This window comes from Tympanuchus pallidicinctus, unplaced genomic scaffold (assembly GCF_026119805.1).
Source record: "Tympanuchus pallidicinctus isolate F22 unplaced genomic scaffold, pur_lepc_1.0 scaffold4, whole genome shotgun sequence".
NCBI lineage: Eukaryota > Metazoa > Chordata > Aves > Galliformes > Phasianidae > Tympanuchus > Tympanuchus pallidicinctus.
The window spans coordinates 37,107,346-37,132,298 of NW_026294758.1; the positions used below are offsets into that span (position 1 = coordinate 37,107,346).

At 39.1% G+C, this 24,953-nt stretch overlaps 1 protein-coding gene across 3 annotated transcripts in view; it reads left to right on the forward strand.

The window, feature by feature from the left end:
- The first annotated feature begins 14,636 nt into the window (after nt 1-14,636).
- Nucleotides 14,637-24,953, forward strand: part of PRUNE2 (prune homolog 2 with BCH domain) — a 133,289-nt gene continuing 122,972 nt past the window's right edge. For all 3 annotated transcript variants that reach the window (XM_052700754.1, XM_052700751.1, XM_052700752.1), the window contains exon 1: nt 14,637-14,771. In XM_052700754.1, the coding sequence (XP_052556714.1) occupies nt 14,736-14,771 (36 nt within the window). In that variant the 5' untranslated portion in view covers nt 14,637-14,735. The remainder of the gene's footprint in view (nt 14,772-24,953) is intronic.

A 24,953-nucleotide genomic window follows, 5' to 3' on the forward strand; every position in this document is an offset into this window, starting at 1 on the left:
GTTGCTAGAGTGTTTCCCTTTGTGAACACCCTGCATGAAATACCCCTGAGAACAAGCTGTTCCTTTTTGCTATTAGAGCACTCCTTTTTCTGGCACTTAATTTCTCACTGAACTCCATTGTTATCTTACAGGAATGTCTAGAACTGCCTTGGGTCTGGTACATTAAAGCTACAGAGCTAAGTGCAGGGCACGGTGCTGCTCTGTTCTCCTCAAAGCAGCCGATCTCTGACTTCTACATTCTGCACCCCTACCAGTTTGCTATTCATTGTGTATGTAGTATTTCCACATACAGTGAAAATCTACAGTGCTTAAGATCTCAACAAATGCACAGATGATCTATTTCAAGTTTTCAAGTTGTAACTGACTTAGCTTAAAACGTACAGGGACTGCTCACACAATAACTGTTGTAAAAGTTATGCTCAGTTTGTATAACCTGAAGTAAGTGAGTTTTACATGTATGTGTGGTGTCTATAAGAAGAACAAATCTTTCATTTCTTGTATATTCCTTTCAGACCCTGTGATTGAAACACAAACTAAACTGAGTACTTGACTAAGATGTTCTGGCATTAGAATAGTCACTATGTTTTAAAAGGTTTGGGATAGTTACTTCATGCTTTGATGATAGCTATGGGTAGAAGGTGTTTTTTTTCACAAACCTGTGGCAATTGGTGTCCAATGTAGATCATAGCTAAATCTCCAACATACTATGTGTATGACTGATGAAACACACAAAAAAAAAGGAGGCAAAATTGAATACTCTCACTGTAGTTTTCCATCCAAGTACGTATATATATTGAGCTGAATGCTGTTTTCTGCTTTGCAGTTAATTTTACCTAAGTATCTTACATTTTTATTTTATCTATATTTTATTCACCCATTAAATAGGCTTTCTATTGTGATTTATTTGAAGTAGTTGCTGAGGGTGAAACTGAAGAATTGGTTTTGTTCTGTCAAAGATTGCTAAGTGATACTAATAATAATAACCGTGCAAGTTCTTACCCTTAGCATTTATGTACAGTATTGGAAGAAAATTCTAGAGTGCGAATTTTTCCGTCTGTGTGGGGAGCTCTTGAGTTTGTCAACAATGTACATTCCCAGAATTCATTCACAGAGCAGAGTCTGTCCACAGTTTGTCAAATAGGAGCTCCTTATCTGACAAACTCTTAGTTGCCTGGATTCTCTCAGGTTAGTATCAGCCATGCATGCATTTGTGTTTCAAAATATTTTTTTCTTTTTTTTTTTTTAATTTCCTGGAAGTTCAGGTACTGAGAGGTCAAAGCAAATTCATTCATTGCAATAATTGAAGTTAACATGTAAAAATTAAAAGCTAACATTAAATTTACTTTTTTTTTTTTTTTTTTTTCCTGCCTCATCCATCACAATCAGTTCTTCTTGGAAAAAAATTCACTTCGATCACTTTGTTAATTAACCCACTAGAAGTCACAGGAGAATCCCTTAAAAGCGTCTCTATATCCAAAACATCTATGTTATCTGCTGTTACAACGGGAAGCAACAGCCCTTTAGCAGAGGAGTTGATGATTGCTTCATTCTTTTTTTCTTAGTTCATTCCTCAAACAAATTCTTTTTCTGGTGTCAGCTTATAGATAGCTGAAATGAATGTGCTTCCCATGTCATCATGGTTTTGGATTACATACCCATTATTATTTCTACAGACTTTTGAGATCTTGAGACAAAAAACATGAATATACTATTATTATACTGTATAGTATAGGATATAGTATTATTATTATATATTCATTCTGGAATACCAACATTGTTTTTCTTGTATATAAATGGCAGGAGGAACACAGTCAAGGAACTTGCCAAACTCAATTAAGAATTTGTATATAGTGGAAATTATAATTATTATTGTTATCGCTGTTCCTATTTTATTATATTAAAAGCAGGAGAAAAACGCATCAGCTGGGTTTTTTCAACATCATTTCCCAGGCTGGATGCATCTTTTTAGATAAAAAAGGTAAGTCTATTAAACAGAGTATTAAATTACAGAAGGAAGGGATGCTACAATAGAAAGAAGGGATGCCATTCAAAGGGACCCAGACAAGCTTGAAAAGTGAGTTCATGTGAACCTAATGAGGTTCAACAAGGCCAAGTGCAAGGTGCTGCACCTGGGTCACGGCAATCACAGACATAAGTATAGACTGGGAGAATATCTCATTGAGAGCGGCCCTGCTGGGAAGGACGTGGGGGATCCTGGCAGACGAAAAGCTTAATGTGAGCCAGCAGTGTGCTTTTGCAGTTTGAAAAGCCAACAGCATCATTGGAGCAGAGGCCAGCAGGGTGACGGAGGTGATTATCCCCCTCTACTCTGCCCCGTGGCCATGTCTCATCTGGAGTACTGCATTCGGGCCTGGGGCTCCCAGCACAATAAAAAATAGAGTGCGTCCAGAGAAGGGTCGCAAAGATGGTCAGAGCTGGAGCACCTCTCCCATGAAGAAAGGCTGAAGGTACTGGGTTTGCACAGACTGAAGAAGGGAAGGATCTGGCAAGATCTTAACTCTCCAGTACTCAAAGGGAGCTTATTAGCAGGAGACAGAACAATTTTTTATACAAGTAGTGATTAGACAAGGGTGAATAGTTTAAAGCTAAAAGAGGGGAGAATTATGTTAGATATTAGGAAGAAATTCTCTACTCATAGGGTTGTGAGGCACTGGCACAGGCTGCCCAGAGAATCTGTGAGTGCCCCGTCCCTAGGGGTGCTCAAGGCCAGTTTGAATAGAGCCCTGGGCAGCCTGAGCTGGTGGGTGGCTGCCCTGCCTACAGCATGGGGTTGGAAACAGATTATCTTTAAGGTCTCTTCCCACGCAATGCATTCTACAAGTCAATGATTGGAAACTGACTTCCTGATTTAACTTGTGTTCAACTTAATGTGTAGTCTTTACTTACCCAGGTGAGCAGTTAAGTCAGAAATGTTTCTGAATAGCTACAATTTACAGACAAAACATGTTTTACGAAGCTAATTTTTTAAAATGTATTAAAAAACAGAATTACAATACGGAGTAAGACATTTGCTTTGGAGTTCTAAAGGCACTTCAAAGCCCTAGGCAATTTATGTCTAATTGGGTCTCCAAGGTACAAAACAATACTATACAAAGAGATCCCTTAACATATTATCCTTCATCCGTACCTTGGACTTACCTACCTGAAGGAGAGCTAGAGGAGAAGTATAATATGGCTAGGAAAGCAGATAGATCAGTTGCCCAGTGAGGAAATAATTCCTGGATGTCTGGAGAATTTACTGTGAAAAAAAATCAGTAGTGTGTCCTTTGTTCTGTACTACGTTCTCTTCGGAATAAATAATGCTTATTCACTAATTGCTCTTGAAAAGAAAAAGAAGTTGCTGAGATTATTGCAAAGTAGAACAGTTTCAAAGAAGATCTGCTCTTCATAAAGTTATTAATATAATACTTGGTTATTATTCAGATTATAAGCAGTAAATTTCCTGTAACAAGATTCTGGACTGTAGGCAATCAGCAGGCATGCTGATGAGTCTACAGGTGTTCAGCTCCCTGAATGCCAATGATTGTATTTTGATGGTTCTGCTTGCAGAAACTTTGGGACGTAAAACAAAATCCCATTTTTCAGCCTGTAACCACACAGTTCAAATATCCCTGCTTGTCAGTTTTTCCATACATTCCAGATTGATAGGGGCTTTCTAACAATTAAAGCAACTGTACTATTGTACAAGTAGGTGAACAAAGTTATGCTGTGTACTGCTGAAAGAGAGGATTCCAAACAGAAGCTGAGGAATTACTTATAGTGAGTTAGAATCACAGTAAAAGTAAAGGAGGCAGTTGATAGTACTAAACAGATAGTGCAATGCAAAGGTAAAGCTGTAGACATAAGACAGTAGAACATTACTAGCTGATAGATTTGTATGAGTCACTAAATTTTGGGACAGTAGAAAAAGATACCATATGAAGTTGACAGCCATTTTGAAACATACGTATGAGCAGATCCCAATACTACGTTTTAGCTTAACTTCAGATGCAATAAATGTTTGAAGTACTATGAATTGTGCAGTCTCAGTTTTAACGGAGTGCTCAGTTATTCATTTATTCCCGCTATACAGCAATACCTGTGGATTAGGTCAGTTTTAAGATTGAAGAAGAAATTAAGTAAGAAGCAGAACATCTTGACTCAGCTGATGGTGGTGACTAACATTCTTGCTAACTTCAGAAAATGTAGTTCATCTTTTCTTAGAGAAGTAGAATAAAAAAAGTCAGTATTGAAGAAGTGCTGTCACTTAGGCACAGTGAGGTGATTCACCTTCAGGTGCTGTCACAAAATTCCCCCTGCTTAGGACAAAAGATATGTAAAATCAAATATTAGTTTTCCCTGTTAGAGGCAAAAGAGATATTCATGCAGAAATGAACTGGCCATCATATCAGGGAATCATGCTGAGAGTGTATTCATTAATTCTGACGATGCTACTTATTCTAAATGTCTTCTGTTCATCTAGTTCTAACATTCCCATTCACTGATTAGCCCATTCCTCCCAGACATCTCACTCCAAGTTGTTTAAGACAAAGCATATATTAAACTGTATTGTATATAACCTGTATATTAAAATTGTGATTATCATGTGATTTTGAAGTTATGAACTATTTCTATCTGATGAGAAAAGTGCAATCTATTCTATTCTTTCTGTGTAGTTTTGTTATACATACTGGGAGTAATGATAAAGAGAATGCCAAGTACTGATTCATTCCTTCATAATCTCCATCAACACTTTACCTCTCTCTTCTTTTTCCATTTCTTGTCTTCTCTTGAAGATGTTTTCTCCAAAACAGCAATCTTATCCCACCACAGATTTACACTGACTTTTTCATAAATTTTAGTACTTTTTCTTATATTTCTGAAATAATATAATGAGAATTAATACAAATATTTCCCCATGCCTGAGTTTTTTGTGGTTTAGTATGGGTACCTTGTCTTCTCTACTTCTTTTCTATAGCAAGTGAACTTAAAGATTTTCCAGCAGCTGCACAGGACCTGAATCCAGAGGAAAAGATCCGAGCAGAAGCATATAGAAGCACACAGTAATCTTTCTGATAAAGCAATATTTTGTTCACAGGAAAACACAACTAATTGCAACTCCATTCAGAGATACAGACTCCCCTCAAACAAGGTGCCTAGACAACATTTTATTAGTATTAGTATTTTTAATATTTTGGGACATATAAACTGCTAATCTTCTCAAACAAAGAAATAATAGCTTATTTATCATAATACTAATAATCTCTTCTAATCATGTCTTTCACTTTAGAATTGCTGTGGGAGAAGTGCATTGAAAATCCTTTTTCTTAAAAATAAAAAGAGCAGGTGATGCTGATAAATTCACATTAAGTTTTAGTTGCTTTAGTTGACCATTCTCAGTTTTGGACTAATGGCCTTCCCCTGCAGAGGGCTGAATGCCACTCTTGTCTTAATGGTCTCCACTTTTGCAAGTTTTGAAAATGATAGTCTTGATTCAGCAGCACAACATTGCTCATACTTCAGAAAAGAAAGCACAGTTGTTGGACTGAATCCATTCGAGGAAAATTTCTTTAATGTTTTGAGTGATGTTCTTGTAGTGAATTAACAAAGATTTATATTTGTTTCTTGATATTTTGTGTGATAAGCTTTACGACAGCCCCAGATCTATAGGCTGTATTTATCTTTTTCTGCTACTGTGCTGCGTAAATGAAACTTTCATTTCAGCTCAGGAGAGGGCTTTGTGACAGAGAGTCTTTAATTTTAGGTTCTGACAGTGATGTTCCTTATCTCCTAATAGAGATGTTTTCTCTGGTGGCTGACTCATACTAAAGTGATACAGTATTTTTTTGTTTCATTTAATGATTTTTTAAAAAAATATATATCTTGCTTTTACAATAATGTACTGGCTCGAAGATGGAATTTTGAACATTTTTGGATATTCCAGAGTCTTTAATCACTTTTCTGAATCTGTTGTCTGTAATATATCATGGATTCAAAAATGAATCCATGTGTCAAAAATGAATCCGAGTGCTTTCCTTTCAGTGTAAAGATGCACATTTATTCTGTTTTTCTCCCTTTGAGATTGAGAATGTCCTTAGTTGAAGGGAAAGTCATTTCCAGAGCCGCACAGGGAAGCATCTACAACAGCTGCCTGCACTGTATTTGTACTTTGGGTAAATAGGGGAGTTTGAATAAATATTGTAATTAGGAACATAATAGCATATTTTGATTGCTTTAATAAATAACACCAACATGAAGCTTTTCTTAGTGGTGACACTAATGATCATTAATGGCCAAGGCTGTTATCTTTACAGTATGCATTTTTAGCTGAAAAGTGTAAGTTTTTGAATACAAGACACATTATTGAAACGGAAAATAAATACCAAAATTTTGGAATTAATCTCATTAGTTATAGATATCCTCTGAAATATAAACCAGAAATAACAGAAACATCTCTAAACCTTCTGTTTGCTCTGCTTTTTAAACAAAAATAATAGAAGACACATGCTGTCACACAACTGGATTCCATGTTTACTGATAATATGCAGCCTAGCTACCTGTGCTCCAGCCATCTCAGGTTTCTAAAACACGAAGATCAAGTACCAGAAGAGGTTTTGTACCTTTTAAAAGGTATGGTGTCCAGTGCTGGTATTGCAGGCTTGAGGCAGCACACATAAGTAGACAGCTTTGCTGGGAACCTGTATCAAATGCTTTCTTCAGCTAGCTCAGTTATATACAGGGCCGTGTGTTCATGTAGGCTTGTATGCTGGTAGACAATATCTTATTCCCTTCATTCAGTGCTACAGATTAAAGAACCTGCAGGCTGTAACATCTTTTAGCAGAACAGTGTTATTTTAGCCAGTTTTCTTTTGGAAATGGTTTCTTGTGCATCCACAACAACTTTCAAATCAATTTCAACCACACTTGTAATAATTAAATTAGATTTAATTGGTGGAGAAGAAGTCATTGAGGCTGAGGATGAACTTATCTGAGTTAAATCTATCAACAGAGTCACACAAAGATTATTATATCAGCCACCAAAAGTTTCCAAACTTACAGCATAGACAACAGAAAACTGCTGAAAGGCAATAAAGTGGTTCTCAGAAGACACTTTGTTGGTCCGCTGCTCGGTGCTGCTCAAGGAGCTATTTTCTTTTCAAGGTATTCCCCTCTTGAACATAAATGGACATTTGGAACATTAAAATGCATTTCTGTCATTAAATATACAGCACTGTACAAATGAAGTCTTATGGATTCTCTCTGGATAACGCTTTTCAGATAGATCATAAAAACATGAGGAACAAGGAGCATTCTGGCCCCTTTTCATTGCAAAATCACCTGTCTGTGGACTACTGGAATCACATTTGTATCTTGTAGGAACAGTGGCAAACAGCATACTAGTGTTAGTCTAGTTAGTTAGTTAGTCTAGCATTTGCTGACCTTTGTTGCACAGGAGGCATGCATAATTAATAGTTTTTAGTATAATTTGTATTTGGCAGCTTTCTTGCAACTTTTCCAGAACACACTGCTCTCTTTCTCTTGTATCTCTTGATGTATGGAAAATCATAGACTGTCTTGAGGAAACATCATTGACTCCAGGTTTCTGCTACCTCTTGTCAGCTGAGTAGTTTATCAGTGAGACAGCTATAATCTATCATGAAGAGATCTTCAGCTCTGGCATATAAAACACCTGTAAGCTCACAGGCAGGCAGTATATTTGCAATTACTTGTGGTGGACTTCGTTATTAGTCATCATTTGAAATGCCTGCAGTAATACATAAACAAGTCTTTCCACCAGTGCATTTATTGTAGGATTGGAGGCTGATGGCATATATTTAAGACCATTTCTCTTTGTAAGCAGTTGAAGCTCTTCAGATATTAATTGAATTCCACAGTGACTTGCAAATTGTTTAAAAACATTATTCTTCAACAATCATAATCATGATTTGCAATATCTGCACTGAGCTAGCCATATAAAATTCTTAGTTTAGAATGAGCATCTGTAGATTCAAAAGTCAGCTTTGGTATCATCTTCAGTGACCACACTTTCTGGAAACAAACAAACAAACAAACAAACAAAAAAACAACAAGAAGGAACTAAAACAACATGAGTTTTGAATGATCTGCATATTTGCATCTGCATATTTGCATGCTTCAATTTGTTTTTTGTTGTTTTGTTTTTTGTTTTTTTTCAGCTAACATAGCCACAGCTGTGTGACTAAAACAGGTGCTGCCAAAGTCCTCCATTTAACTCTAGCTTACCTGATCATATTGAAGCTTATTGGGATTTTTAGTAAAATTTGCCACTTGAAATGATGCCACTTGATGTGATGACTAATTTAACTCAGGTCTAGGGCTAAATTAAACTTTGTATGAGTGTTTACTTCACATGACTAATGGTAGCTCCTCTAAACTCTTCCAAGCAAATTTTAATTTTGCTTTATTAGTAGCATTGAAACAGTTGAATGAAGTGAGAGCACTTGGATAAGCACTAATATTTAGAAAGTCCACCTGATAACATGATACTCTACTAATTAAGTTGTTTCTAGCTTAAGAACTAATTTTTATCTGTTACATGGCTAACAGCTGCATACTTTGTTTGGCTTGCAAAATGACAAGCACTTCTATTACACTTTGGATTTCAGTACACTTCAGAATCAGATTTATTGTCAGAGAACCAACGTTCTGTTACTATTATATGCTCTAATTTGAAATTTGTGGAACATTTTAGATTTCCTTTTCATCTTTGTTCAAGCTAACACTTGTAAGAACGTTCAATTGCGTACTTTTGCTGAAAAACTCAAAAATCAGCAATAATGAATTTGCTAAAAACAACTGATTAATAATATTCTATAAAGCAGCAGATGTTTTATCTGCTTTTTACTCTGATTTTCTTATAGCTAACTTGGAGTGTACTCACTACAGCATAGAATCTGAATGTCAAAGGCCACGAGATTTGACTGTAAGTAGATGCATCTGAAAAAGGAGATCATTCTCAGGACTTTGACACATGTGCACAGAAACAAAGAGCAGAAATCATTTAGGCCAAGTGGCTTAAGCCCCTTTTCCCCATTTAGACAGGAATTACTGCCCCTTAGATTTCTACTTTCTGTCCAGTTTGAAGAGAACCAGGAAATGGCAGTGGCAAGACATCTAACCAGCCCTCATTTGGGATACCTCCAAGTACTTTTGATAATGATTCAGTGGTGCTTTTTGGCTTTGAATTAGTAGTCAGCCTTGGCTCAAAAACATGCACTCCAGTTCTTAACTGTGTTTTGCACAGAGAAACAGAACAGACAATTACTGTAACCTAATATGCGCTATCCACAGTTAAGATGAGATTAATGCACTCAGTCTCTGAAAACCTCAGCAGATATTTGTATTTGATCTTTAGGGGTCATCTCTTAGCCAGGCACAGCTTCTTCTTTCTTTCTCCCTCAGGAAAAGTAACAGCACTCTGATTTTTACCACAACATATCTTTCATAAGAGCAATAGGGACTGTTATAAAGCTTTCACCTTGAAAATTATGGTTAAGCATGAAGTAATCATTGGAGAACATAATTTCTGATTAGCTCTCAGTTTACAGTAGGCAAACTAATAATCCATCAGGGACACATGAATCCATTGACTACATTTTCATGCCCAACTCCTCTGAAGGAAGATGAGGCATTTGCAATGCAGACATTTTACACATTGTTAGATTGTCATTCTACGTAGAATTTGGTAGAGAAGGTCTTTCAGAATCTGAAGTGGTTTCTTTTTGTTCATCTTTACAGGCTGACCAGTGTAACTGAAACATGCAAAACTGCGAAATGTGAGATAGAAGTACATTATTCCCATAGGAATAGAAGATGGTTGATACAGAAGACTGGCTTGCTGTTGATTAAGTTTACATTCTGTTGAGAAACAGGAAAAATGTAGCTTGTATGGATTTATGTGGAATCCTATTGAACCTCTGAAAACGATAAGGCTTGAGTGCCACTACCAACGCTTTGCACTACTGCTCCTATAAGCAGTTTTGCCCTTTGTTTATTGGAATGGTTATCTGGAGAATTACTCCTTTTGTGAAATCAGATTTTAACTTTCAAGTAATTTTATAATACTCTTTTCTAACTGTATACTTACAGTAGCGAAGTCATGTACTAGCTGCTCATTTTTTCTCTCTCTTATATTTAAATGATTATACAACATTTTAATTCTGAGGGGTAGAAATTGTTTACTCCCACTGTAGTAGTATAGAAACTCTTGCAATAGGAACCTCAACATTATTTGTCAAGAAAATTATTGCTAATATGCTATTCAAATGCTTATCATGAGTAGCACTTACGATAGAAATGCAAAACCACTGGCAGCTCTTACATTACTCACTAAACCGTAAGGATGAGCTGTAGAATTCAGATACAGGTTTTGGGTAATTTCCATTTTTGTTTTTCTCCTGTACAGAGCTAAACTCATTTCTTTCTGTGCCTGGAGAATAAATAAATTTGATATGAAACTATAGAAGATCATAAAAGCCTACGCGAGACACAGCCTCCTTAGTACTGCACAGTATTTATGGGGTGTAAGGCCTTACTAGGATATATTTTCATGTGATAAAGTTGCTTTTCCTATATAATAATGGTTCTAAAATATCCTGTAGTCTAATATACTCCCTTCCTTCATAATCACTGCAGCCTTTTTTTTTTTTTTTAGTTGTATATGGAGAAATCATGCTTCTTTGTCTACGTCTTCGCTGATAACTGCATACCACACAGTCCTCAAATATTTGGTTTGGTAGGAGTGGACCAGAGAAGCAATGTCACTCCCACTATAAGCAAAGATCAGGTTTGTGGCCACCTGAGGAACTTGAACATCTACAAGTCCATGGGTCTCAGTGAGGAGTCTTGAGGGAATTGTCTGATGTAGTTGCCAAGCTATTCTTCATGAGATTTGAAAGGTCATGGTGGTCAGGTGAAGTCCCTGGAGACTGGAAAAAAGGCAACATCACACCCATTTTTAAAAAGGGTAAAAAGAACAACCCCACAAACTACTGACCTGTCGGTCTCACCTCTGTGCTGGGGAAGACATGGAGCAGATCTTCACGGAAGCTATGCTAAGGTACATGGAAAGCAGGGAAGTGATATGGGAGAAGCAGCATGGCTACATCAAGGATGAATCCTGCTTGACCAACCTAGTGGCCTTCTGGTATTACTGCATCAGTGAACAAGGAAAGAGCCACTGATGTCATTTATCTGGACTTCAGTTAGGCCTGTGACACAGTACTCCATAAAATTCTTCTCTCCACATTGAAAAGATATGGATTTGAACACCTCGAACACCTTGAATGTTTTGGGATGGGGACCTCAAGGATCATCAAGCTCCAACACCCCTGCTGCAGGAGGGGTCACCAACCTCCATATCTAATACTAGACCAGGCTGCCCAGGGCCCCATCCAACCTGGCCTTGAACACCTACAGGGACCAGGGCATCCACAACCTCTCTGGGCAGCCTGTTCCAGCACCTCACCACTCTCATGGTAAAGTACTTCCTCTGAGGGTCCTTCTCTGCAGGGCTACTCTCAAGGACTGCTCCTTCCAGTCTGTATACATGCCTGGGATTCCTCCAGCCCAAGTGCAAAACCTTGCACTTTGGACCTCATTAGATTCACTTGGGAGAGACTCTACCTCTCAAGCCAGCAATATGCCCTCATAATCCAGAAAGCCAATTGTATCCCAGGCTGCATCAAAAGAAGCATGGCAGAAGCAAAAGAACAGTTCAAGGGAGGTGATCCTGCCCCTCTACTCTGTGCTGGTGAGGCCTTATCTGGAGTACTGCATCGAGTTGCAAAGTCCTCAGAACAGGAGAGACATAGATCTGTTGGAGTGTGTCGAGAGGAGGGACAAAAAAAAAGATCCATGGAATAAAACATCTTCCTACTATAACAGGCTGAAAGAGCTAGGGTTGTTCAGCCTGAAGAGAAAAGAAGTCTCCAGGGTGACCTGAAAGCAGCCTTTCAGTATATAAAGGGGAGCTAAGGAAAGAAAGGTACAGACTCTTTAGCAGAGTCTGTGGTGATAGAACAGGGTGAAATGGTTTCAAGCTCAAAGAGAGTAGCTTTAGTTTACATATAAGGAATAAATCTTGGCAACCTGATCTAGCTGTATATCTCCCTGCTCATTGCAGGGAAGTTGGACTAGAAGACTCTTAAAAGATCCCTTCCAGCTCTAAGGATTCTATGATTCTATTCCTCAGTAATGGCTGAAATTAAAAACTAAACTTTTTCTTTGCTATGTGAACAGAGAAAGTTTCACTCCAGACTGCTCTGTCTCAGAAAACATTATTTATATTTCTGCACAGTACAAAAGAAGAACTCATTGTCCCAGGCTAGCTGTCTTCAGCATGTCCAGAGATATTGTGAACATGCTAAAGAACAAATGAAAATACTGTGTTTCTCAACGAGCATGTCTTTTTTTGTTTGTTTTTGTTATTTGTTTTTTTTTTTAATAGGTTCAGTTTCTGAATGAGATATGGAGTAAATCTCCCTTTGGCACATGTACCCAATCCCCACTGATTTCAAAAGGAGTTATGTTTCATGAAGAAATGGAAGAACACCTCTTAGGAAGAGCTCTTGGAAGAACACGCATAAATTCTTGCCTGGGTTTTTGAGAAAGAATAACATAATGTGAGTCCCATTTCATCTGTAATTTAAGCTTAAGTAAAGCAGAAGTAATTCAGTGGCTGCTAACTGACTAGAAAAATGGAGAACCAGGTGAAGGAATTTCTATAAATTATGAAGCAGATAAAAACACTAACTTTCTGATCATATTTTGGCAGAACAGGATATTAATAATTATAAAATACTGAACTGAAACAATAATTATTGAGGCAATAAGTTGTTCAGAAGTAACTAGATAATCTTCGATGGCCCTTCCAACCCAAGTCATTCTATGATTCCATTATTCTGTATATTTTATTAACATTCCCCTTTTTCTGTCTGTTTTACATTTTGTTTTATGCCTGTGCCATTTAAGAGATGCAGATTGTCAAGAAAGAGGCTCAGACACCCTGCTTTCTTTCAACATAACTGTACTGGGGCCATCTTTCAGTCTGACACTGAATGTGGATCACAAAGAACCCACCACATCCTCCCAAACTCACTGGAAGACCACTCATATTAACATTAGAGTGTGGTTACTGACTATGCCCATAACCATGTAGGGACCAACTCACTGGATGTGCACAGAAATAATTACTCAAAACAACTTATTTAGAGTATAAGGGGTTAAGTATGCTTATTGGTATAACCTGTAAAAGCACAACTTTGCTGCCTGTTCAGCAATTCCGTCCTCTCATTCTCCAGCTACTCGCTGCTCAGAGATTGCCTTCTGTTACTGTATTTTCTTTAAGCATGTACGCAGCAAAAATGACTGGCTTAAGGATCAGCTTGCCAGACCTCAGTTTCCTCTGGTGTGGTCTGAGTGGCAAGCTGTTTTTTTTATTATTATTATTATTTTTAATGTGCTTTGTAGAGTTTGCTGAGGGAAAACATTATCCTTACTTCATTTCACAAGACTGTATCGATTTTTTATCTGGCAAAACATTTTCAGTTGACACCAGTTCTGCACCTCAAAACATGCTGGAATCCCTGTGCTGCAATGCTCCAGTTTCTGTTTTAAAAACAGTGCAAAAGTTGTGATCTGCCACGAGAACTGCCTTTCAACAGAATAATGGGAAAGACCAAATTTGGATAGGATCATTAAGTAATGTGTTTCAGTGAAAAAGGTTTTTTTTTTCCCCTGTTCTCCAGAACTGTAACATATGATGAAGAAGCACAGATTGACCATGATAAGGCAACTCAGGCACAGGATCTGCAAAGTGTCAGGAAAGAATCAACTAATCAAATGGGAGTGAATTACACTCATCAGAAAAATGTGTTAATAAGGAAGCAGGAGTTCTCAGCTCTTACAGAAATGCCTTCAATGAGCCATAAAATAATACATGAGAGAAAACAACCTCAAATCTCGTGCTACTGACTGTATTAAGAATAAGTCCCCGCCAACTTCACAGTGAGGCACAACCTGAAGGGAACCATTAACCTGTACCGACCAGTCGGTTACCCGCAGTTGGTAAAGGCATCACGCTGCTGCGCACCGCTGGCGTGAGGCTTCGGGGAGCCGAACCCTGCACTTTGCCCCATCCCCCGCGCACCGTGTGACCTCCCGCAGCCCGCCCCGCACTTCTGCTCTGCAGGGAGCGGGCGCTGCGGGACTGCTGTGCGCTCCATCGGACACGCGCGGGCTGTGACAGCAGGCATCAACGCCGGGAGCTCCCGAGGCGGAGGCCCGCTCCCCGCAGCGACACGGTGACCGCAGGCAGGGGCCCGCGGGAGAGCCGCCAGCGCGCACCTGTTGCACTGAGAGCCCGCGGTAGCAGAGACGAGAAAGGCTTTTACCGCAGCGGCGAAGTACCGACGTCTGTCATTTTGATAACGAGCTGTTTAAGCGCGCAAAGGGCTTAAGCACTGCGCAACGACGGCACGCAGCACGGCCACTCGCGGCTCCCACCTCCCGGCCCGGGGCTTGCGGCACGGCCTGACGTCACCGCCCGCGGCGGGCGGGGCGCGGCGGGGCGCGGCGCGGGGCGTGGACGGCAGCGCGGGACCGGAGCGGGAGTGCGGCGCTGGCGGCGAGGAGCGGTGCGGTGCGGTGCGGTGCCGTGCCGTGCCGTGCCGTCCGGGGTGCCGCCGGCCGGCGCCATGGAGGAATTCCTGCAGCGCTCTCGGAGCCGCCTGGTGAGTGGCTTCGCCCCGCTTGTCCGCAGCCGCATTGGTCGCCCGCAGCCCCGGGCGTGGCACCGCGGGCTCTGCGGGAGCTCTGTCTGGGCCGGGGGAGCCGGCACAAGTTGCTGCCCTGTAATTATTGCTGAATAACGCTCAGCTTGAAGAGTGCGCGAAGCCGTGCTCGGAGGTGGCCGCCTGCCTTTTTGGGGTTATTTGAGCGTTTGTTTTGACTTCTAGGTGCATCAAGTTGTGTAGTTGAGTAGGAAAAATGGTATCAGAAGACGCTGAAAGACTGTCATTTCTGTGCTGTAAGTGTCCCGGGACAGTTTGGATAAGCAGGACTGAACTAACTGGAGAATCTGCAGAGGAGGCGGCAGAGCGGCTCCTCAGCTGCAGCGCTGCCGTTGGAGCTCCGCGCCCGGCTGTGCTGGCGAGGCTCTGCGAAGCCGCAGCGCGTTGGTGCTGCGTGCAGTGGCTGATACCTGGCGCTGAGCAGCGAGTACTGCCGTCTCCTTCAGGTGCAGCGCAGAAGTGGGATGTTTTTAAGATCTGTGTGACCTCGGGCTGCCTTGTTTCCGATATCTGTACAAAACTCGGTTTTGCTGCTGTAGCCTTTGTGGGCAGCTCTCCTGCTCACTATCTTGGTTCTAAGAAGTGGGTTCAATTATAGAAATAACCACGGGTTAGTAGAACTAATACTAATAATAATAATAAAATTCCCTGCTGCTAATCTTGCCCCATGTTTTCTGGGGCTTGGAACCTGTGTGCTGCTGGAGTTGTGTTCTCACCCTCTGGAGAGCCGCTGTAGAAAACTTTGTTAATTAGAGCATCAAGGCCTCCCCACTTCTTTGGTCGTGCCGTGAACCTCTGGAGACTGAGAAACTGTTAAAGAAAGTTCTTCTTTCTCTGATAGCTATCATGCCCTGTAGTTAATAGTTTGTGAAGTATGTTTTCTCATAACATCTTTTGTTATCATGCATATATTAGAAATCAGAGAATGAATGCAGTCCTTAGAGGAATGGCAAGATAGGAGATAAAGTAAATCCCCTGGTGGATCTCTTAGCACCTAACTGTGTTGGCAGGTGTAAAGGATAAGCATGAGCTGTGTCATCTTGATCACATTCCAGTCTGCTTAGGACTTTGTAAACTGTTTCACTCATCTTTTTACATAAGCAGAGTAAACTTTAGTAGCCTTGTTAAAACATGCTGCATAGAGCAGTTACAGGTTCTTAACACATTTTCACATCAGCATTTTGTAAAGGGCAACTTTTGAACAGGAGATTCATCTTTGACATGTGTTCTGGCCAAGTATATCAAAGGTGGCCATACTTAATGTTAGCAGAAATTAATTATGGTAGTGATCCCCTCTATATCACTAGTAAACAGCAGCCAATGAGAGCAGCTTGGTTTTGTTTCCAAAAGGAAGTACTTTCTTGATCTTTCTGAAGTGCTGTTGGAAATCAGGCAGGAGTTATCTGGAAAAATGTAATCTGAAGAAGCCTGTGGGTAACAGAAGATATTAATTTATTTGATTTAAAGGAAACGTAGAGCTCAGTGTCTGAATTGTAGCTTTTCTTATTGCTTCACTGTGGGTTTTCAGAAGGCGTGAAAACTTCTCTTTGTGCCTTCTGACCTGCGTGAGGAGAAAGCTTGTTCTGGAGAAGTCTCCTCTACTTGGAGAGCTTGAGGGTGTCCTCCTAGCTCTGTGTTGTATAGCAATGCCAGCTGGGCTTGGCTGGGGAAGAAGGGTCTGGATGCTGGAACGTCCTCTTCCACGTTGGCTTCAACTTGATGGTTTCCTTTCTAACACTGTAGCCTGAAAAAGATAATTCAGAGTAACTGAATATTTCCGTTCTGCTGCACAGAAGGTTGACAATGCCAGTTTTACCATACTAGTATTCCATGCTGTAGGTAAAATCTTACCAGGCTAAACTGATTACAGTGTACAGACTACATGAATACTTCTCAGCCTCAGTAACGGAAAAATTTCTTTACTCATAAACAATAGCTATAGACCATGCCAGAAGAGCAATTGCTCCAGACTATGCAGGGGAACCTATTACTGCAAGTGCTTCATCATTCATTTGGCTCTGGCTCCAGCCACAACATTAATCAAGGCTGTTTTTCTACATGGAGCAAATTCTAGTTGTGGACTATACCACAGAAAAGACTTACACATTTTTATTTTAGTTTTTTTTTTTAAGGCTCTTGTATACGGATTATATATTATCTACATGTTATAAAGTGAAGTTTCCATCAGGCTTTTCTTTCTTTAAGAGCGAAGAATTTTTCTTCTGTGATTTCTCATGAACATAGAAAGTTTTCAATTATTTTCTATATAGGTTATGCATACTCTGTGTAAATTCAAGGAGGAATAGATAAAAGATGGCAGAATATAACAGATGCTGTACTGAAATTTTTGGACATTTGTGGGGTTCAGACCAAAGGTCAAACAATGTTGTCTTGACCAAGGGAAGATTACATATAAGATATTACATTATATATATATCTATATTCTACTGCTTGTAATCTTGTGTATATATATATATATATATATATATATATATATATATATATATGTATGTATATCTATATATAAGGTTTTGAGAGGTTAGATTAAAATGTGTGTTAGAACTGACCTATTAGCCACAGTTAGAGCCTGTTGCCTGGGTTGGTTTATTTGTTGCTTGTTTTGAAATCTCTTTGTGCTTTGTTTTCCTACAAAATCCTTGAATCATAGAATTTTTTTAGAGAGACATAAGAGTTTTATCATTTTTTAATATTCTCTTTATGAATGGGGAAAAACCCTTTTTGCTTATTACAAACCACCTCCTTGACAATTTTAATGGGTGCTCCAAGGTTCTTATGCCTTGAATAAGTGGCATTTAGTTAAGGAATATTACCATACCTCCATTCTCTTCTCTCAAAACATTTCTAAGCTAACATTTTCCACTGCCTGCTCTTATTTGAGCCCTGTGCTGTCCTTTCTCATCCTTAGGGCTTCTCAGAGGATTTTGCAACCTTATTAACCCTTTGAAAGTCATGGACCCCCAAACCACCTGTAGTATTTAAGACACTTATACACTGTAGACTCTACAGTAGAACAGTGTTTCTCTTTCTTCCCCCCTTTCTTCAGAGTTCTTGTTATTCTACTTATTTTACTGTCAGAGAGCAATTTCTCTGATGCTTTCAGGATAGTATCTGCAGTGGAAACATGATGTGCTTTCTGCCTAGTAATACCCAATTTAAAGCCTATCTGACTGCATACCAAAATACAGTTAGAAGAGTTGGCTTTGTTTCTTAATATTCTCCCACAGTCTGCACTTTTTAGCCTCGTCCTTCAGGTTTTTTTTGCAGCTTTAGATTTGACTCCTAAATAATCTGGTATAGTCTACAGCCTTCATCACCTCATTACTTGCCTGTTCATCCTACTGGAAGTAATATTATTTATTATTTATGCATAGGAAGAACAGCACATCTCCCAGCACAAATCCTTCTGGATAGTCCTTTTCAGATGTTTTCCTTCATTCCTGCAGGGAATCAACCATTTGTTCCACTTTCTTCTCTAGCCCACCAATTTTTAGCTCTTCACTATCTCTTAGGAGGATTCCTATGTGATATTCTGCTTGCTGAATCAGATAGTGAAGTTTGGTATCTTTCAAGTAATCTCGTGTGCCCCAGACAGTTATGCAGTGAGGCCAAACGACTGTGAGAAGTTAAATCAAAGGAGCCTGTCAAGAAAAAAACAGTAAGAATTTTCTTATTAGAAACTAAGAAAATTCAGAATTCTCTTGGGAAGATGCTAAGACAAAGGCTGGCAGCCAGACTAACTGTCCTCCCTGGCCTGAGATCTGTGCTCAATTGGGAGCTTAATGCTTTGTATGCTGGCTTCAGGGAAGTCAAAGAGGACAGAATGAGCCTAGGAAAAGGCTTAATGTGCAGATGATACTGATACATCCACATTCTGCAGCAAACTGCTTTAAATTTGCTAATTTAAGAAAGATTGCCCTCCCTCTGCAGTGAATTGTAGATTAGCTGGGGAAATAATCTTTCTAAATGCTGTGTCATCTTCAGCCGTACACAGCATTGGGAGGGGAATAAAAAACCAAACAGACTTCAAGTTCTTTTAATCCTTTCCTGTGGAGAAGGGTCTAAAATGCAAGCCCAGTGTTAAACCTGGCAGGATAATACACTGCAAATAGGGAATTATGCTCCCAGAAATATGTGCTCACAGAAAAATTGGACGATGTGACTGGATATTTTCCAAAGGAAGGATCAGGCCCATGACCAGGGAGATGCCCTTGAGAATTTACTAAAAGTCTTCTGAGGTATTGCTTTGGCAGCTATGAAAAATGAATGTTGTGTTTATGAAGCAAAGAAGTTAAGGAACAATTACTGATGATGGCATGACTTGAGCAGATTTATGTGGTCACAGTTTAAAAACAAGCTGAGTCACATCTTTATTCATATTGCCTTTCATCTGCTTTTTATCTGCTTATCTGGAGCCTTTTTTTAAAAAAAAATTTTAATTTTAATTTTTTTTAAATCAACCATAGCTAGTTATTACCTTGAAAAAAGTGCTTGATTTATCTGGAATAAAGTGGTAGCTTTATGGGAAAGAGAAAACATAGAAGTGAAGCAGAAGTTATCTTCCCAGGAACTTATCTAAGCAAAGAGACAGAAAATAGGCTTTTAAGTGTTGAGAGTAATCAACTCTTACTCTCTCATGTATCTTCTTTGCATTAATCCAGCAGCACACAGAGAACTAAGCTTTATTTAGCAGGGTACATACAGCATGTACAGAATGAAAAGTACTAGTAATGGTATTGATAAAGGCAAGAAAACTCACGTAAGTAGGATTTACATGCTCTTAGATATGTTGCAGAATCAGAGCCTTCCATATGATTAACCTTTTGTTCCTTAAACAAACTAGAAGAAAGTAAACTCCGTAATATCTGAATTCAGACAAGGAAAGTTGTGAAGTTGTGAGGAGTGCTGAGCAGATACAGATATTCAGGGACTTAGGGAGAGAAGTGAAATGATTGGAAAAATGTGTTGGAAGATTCTATTGAAGATTAATTCAAAATATACAATATAAAGAGAAAAAACCTGACAGCAGGAGAACACCATCAAGGAGATGGGACTGTGACAGAGTTGTTTTAAAGAATGCAGTTCTGGGACACAATCTTCAGATCACCTAATAAAGCAGAATAGACCTTGGAGTGTTTGTATACACACACATGTACTTACCATTATCAGAAAGAGTTATACCCTATATTCTCACTGTCTTTTCCATCATCACTGTGCAGTTTCAAGTAAAATGTTTCTTTCTCTTTAGAGTACCAAATAACCAAAAATGTTTCTTAACTGGAGGAAGAATTCAGAGAATCTTATTAAAATGTTTCAAAGGATTGACTTGCAAGGAAGAATGAATGAACTAAATGTAACACTTGATTAAATTACTGCTAAGCTGAGAATAAGAGCATTCTGGATCTATGGAGTACTAAACGCGATGCAAAGAATAATTCATGTGTATAGATGTAAGTAAGAAATCTTGAAAAGGTCAGAAGAAGCCTAGAAATAAGTAGATGTTTCTGGAAATGTAAGCTTTCTAGCTATGAGACCAATTTCCCAGAGAAAGGGCAGAACCCCTACCTTAAAAGCAAATCCAAATAAACCCTGGTTTGGATGAACATATTTAAAACTATTTGAAGGATCAATCTAGAGTTGTAAGGAAAACATGCAGTCTAATTTAATAGTCTTTGCAGTTCCAGGAAAGTCATACAGACTGCAGATATCTAGCAGAAACTTGGGAGGTGAAAATGCTTTTTCACCATGCGTTCTCTTGGTTTTGGAGGACAACAGTTTTTAAACAACAGCCTATTCTTCCTGGCTTTTATCCTTCTCAGATGTAGTGATCTTTTCTCATTTTTCACACATACACACACAAAAGAGAAGTGGAAGCAGAAGAATAAGGCAGTTCTTGGTGAAATTTCCATTTAAAGTGGTAAAGTCAGAGTAAATAAAATGAAGGAAATTTCTAGTCTGAGTAACTTTTTGGGTGTTGAATAATTTGTACAGCTGACATAGTTTTCTCACTGTTCTGCAGAAAAGAAAATCCCAAAGTCATCTCAGTGCACTGTAAGTTAATTTACTAATGTATCATGCTGCACGGATTTAAGAGTATCACTGTGATATTGACCGGGATATATTATGCAAGAAGCTACACAAATAATTTATAAAAACTTCTATCCAGTGCATGTCTTAAGGAATCCATAAAGTAAATTGAAGGGAACAGTGGAATCCAAGGCAGGAGCAGGATAATAATAGGTGATAATATTTGCATATCCTGATCTATTTGTTAATGTTTGGCAAAGAGCAGCTTTGAGAAGATGTTGCAGTAAGGAGGATGGTTTGTAAAAGGCATGGAGACAGCATGCCTGGAGATGAGAAAATTTAATTCTTTTCTCTGTTTCTCTTTGGTATTGACCAGATGGACATAGAAGTTAACATTTCATTATTCTGAACATTTCTGATTCTGAACAGGAGATAGAAACAGAGGAAGGTTTGTAAAGGTTAGAAATCATTGGTTACAGATTCTGTTCAACTTGATAGAGCAAGGAGATCTTGGCAGTGAGATGTTGGTGTTGGAGTGGTGCACCAGGGAAAGTTGTTTCGTGCAAGGGTTTCATGCCAGGTGCCTTTGCTAGAGCCAAAGAATGTTTCAGAGATTAAACCATCAAGTAATGATAGCTTGAGTGCCAGCTCTGAAGGGAGAGGAGAGGCTGATCAGGAAGAAAAACTGCTGGAGTTGGCAGAGAGTAGGATGGGAGCTGGGGTATTTATGTATCTAAACTGAACATGGGCTGACAGTGACTGGCCTGAGAGATGGGTAGGATGGCTTTAGTACTTCCTGTATGTCACTGTGAGAGAGAGGTGGAGGAAAAGGAGAAGGTGTGAAAGCCCTGCTCTAGCCAAGCTTAGTTTGAGATTACGGCAAGGTTCTACTGGGTAGAAAATGTGGAATCTCAGTTTAAAAGAGGCAGGCCATGATTAGAACTGAAATCTTCCTCCTCATCCTGGAGTTCTGAGGGAGGTCAGATTCAGTGCATCAGTGACTTGATAATATTCCAGTTTTATTCTTTTTCTCCAAAAAAAGATGACCGGTGTCCACAGTGTTTTGCAGGGCTGTAACAACTGGAGTGATATCACTTGTTCTAGAAGCCAGTGGACTAACACAGTAAAGGACAATGGATTGGCAATGAAATGTCAGGAACATTTCAGAAAAGAGTGACAGCTTGATGTCAGACAGTGCTTTCCTTCTTCATAGTGCCATTTAACAATAACAGAACAGCATGTAATAGACCTAATAGACCTAATGTGCTGGCCCTGTTCCATTTTGCACAGTCATAACCTGCTTTTGTTAATTTCTATCTAGCCTCAATTTATCAGCCTTAGGCCTCTCTACGTCAATTGCTGTCTAGAGCACAGAGTAATTTTTGCAGCGTAATTGTCTGATGTGACTTACCTTTTTGGTACTATTTGAAACATTCTGCTGGATCACAGTGTTTATTTCTTTTTGTAAGTGACATGGATTTCATTCTGTTTTAGTCTTCTGTGTGGAACTGTCTCTACACACAGTGCTAGACACAAACTAGTGAAATCAGCTGTTGCACCAGCCTCTGAGTGACAGACCATCATGCTGCGGTGACCTTTTTTCTAATAGTTAATCTTGTTGTACAATGATTACATTGTGATACAGAGCGTAAGAATTACTGAAGTTAATAAATGCTGCTTTGCTTTTATACAGTAGTGACTGAAAAAGCGAAGATGAGTTGATGTGGAATAAGAATCCTGAATTGTTCAGATTCTACCATGACTCATTAAAAGAAGCGGAGACATAGAGTCTAGCTGGCATGCTGGCAGGGAAAGGGTAATTCTCACTGAACCTTGTATGCTGGGTTAGCAGAGCCCAATGACAATTTTATTTTTTTTTTTTAATTTTCCTTATGAGAATTGGGATTTCTCCATTTGGAATGTATTTGACTTTTCAGAGAAACAGCAACAAACGGTAAACTTGTAAAACGCCAGCAGGGACAGGGACAGTCTCTCCTAAATATAGTCAGTTGGCAAATGACCAGCGGACTGATTCAGCAGCCTCTCCGTTACTTAACAAAGGTTTTAACAGGCAGTCAAAGTCATTTGCAGGCTTGAGTGGATTACAGCTGAGTCAGAGGGAACACAGTGACAGGTTAACTTGTTAGGAAAGTGTCTTCCTGTGTCTGTGCATGCATACCGTCTATAGAAATTCCTTGTATGCCTAACTAGTTTTGTTTGTTTGTTTGTTTGTAAATCTGTTTGAATCTTTGAGTATTCACATAACCTAGAAGAGAAAATGTCCTTACACATGTGTACTATGGGTTTAAGGATCACAGAATGGCCTGGGTTGAAAAGCACCACAATGATCATCGAGTTTCAACCCCCCCTGCTATGTGCAGGGTCACCAACCACCAGACCAGGCTGCCCAGAGCCACATCCAGCCTGGCCTTGAATGCCTTCAGGGATGGGGCATCCACAACCTCCTTGGGCAACCTGTTCCAGTGCGTCACCACCTCTGTGTGAAAAACTTCCTCCTAATATCTAATGCAAACCTCCCCTGTCTCAATTTAAAATCATTCTCCCTTGTCCTATCACTGTCCACCCTCGTAAACAGCTGTTCTCCCTCCTGTTTATGTGCTCCTTCAAATACTGGAAGGCCACGATGCCTCTGTGAAATGTTGGGAAGTCTATCTCACTGGGCTCCTGAATGGTTTTTAAGATGTTTGAAGTAGATGACCTTATCAAGTTGAAAGACTACATAAGATAGTAAAATTGTGATTTCATTTCTGGCCTTCCTATTTTTGGATTTATTTTTCCGTTGCTTTAAATTTTTGATCTTTTAATTCAGGAAGCATAAAAATAGTAATTATACATTCAATTCAAAGAAAGAACTGTAGTGGAGAAAAGCAAGCAAACATTTTTTTATATATAATTTATGTCTTTCATCTTGATTTAATTGAAGCAATAGCTGAGATAGTAGCTGCAGAAAAGTTTTCATAAGGAAAAATATTCTAATTCAAGTTTATGTGAAATTGAGACTTTTTTTTCCTCTGAAATTATTCTTTAAATTTTTAGGGCTTAACAGACTGAATTGTCTCACTGGGTAGAGTATGCAGTGAGAGGGACTTCCTCCCTGCCACCCCAAGGGAAATGTGTGCACTGAGCTCTCTGTGGTAGGGTATAACTCCAGAGCCTTCACTTTTTTGTCAGGGACTACCAACGGAAAAATTGTGGTGTTGCTGAAACCAGCTATAGAATGTTGTATACCAGATAATGTGTGTTTTGTTTTGTTTGTTTTTTAATAAAAGTTGTTTTGTACATGAGAGGATATATATATATACATTTTAATCTATTTGTTGTTTTTTGTTTTCTGGATATTCTGAGAGGAGGTATGTAAAGTCATATAAAAACAGTTAACCCTGTGCCACTTTCTAGGATTTGTTCCTTCCTTTAAGAATTTAATGTACACTAGAACTTCAGTACTGACAGGTTTAGCAAGAAAAAGCAAAAGTAGTGGCATCATTTATTTTTTTTTTTAAAAGAGTGACATAAGAGCAGAATGGCATTAAAGCAGTCATTCCAGATATGAGACAGAGGTGTAGCCTGGAGTTCGTCTTTCATCTCTAGAGACACAGACTCATATTCTGTTTTAGATCACATGAGAAAATGAGTTAAGTGATCTAATCTTAGTGTCTATTTGTTCACCTCTCAAAATCACTGCACAGTTCTCAACTGACAGCTTTTGTGCAGTTTATAATGCAAATAGTAGAGAGATTTTTAAGGTCAAGTCTGAAGTATTTTGATTCCTCTGTTTTACCAACTTTGCAGAATAGCTGTGCAAGCCTGTCTCAATATGAAAGTCTTGAATCTTCTTAAAATAAATAAATAAACAACAGCTTTCCCAGCTGTATCAGGACTGGAGCCATTACAGTCTTGGGGTTTGAAAAGAGCATTTATTTACAGATTCTAAGTTAAACACAAACTGCAGTTTATAGAGGAAAACAAACTGATCTAAAGAAATATTCTTAGTTAAATTTAGGTAAATATGAAGACCGCTTGACTGAAAATGCAGTGGTCTTTAATTCTTGGAAATAG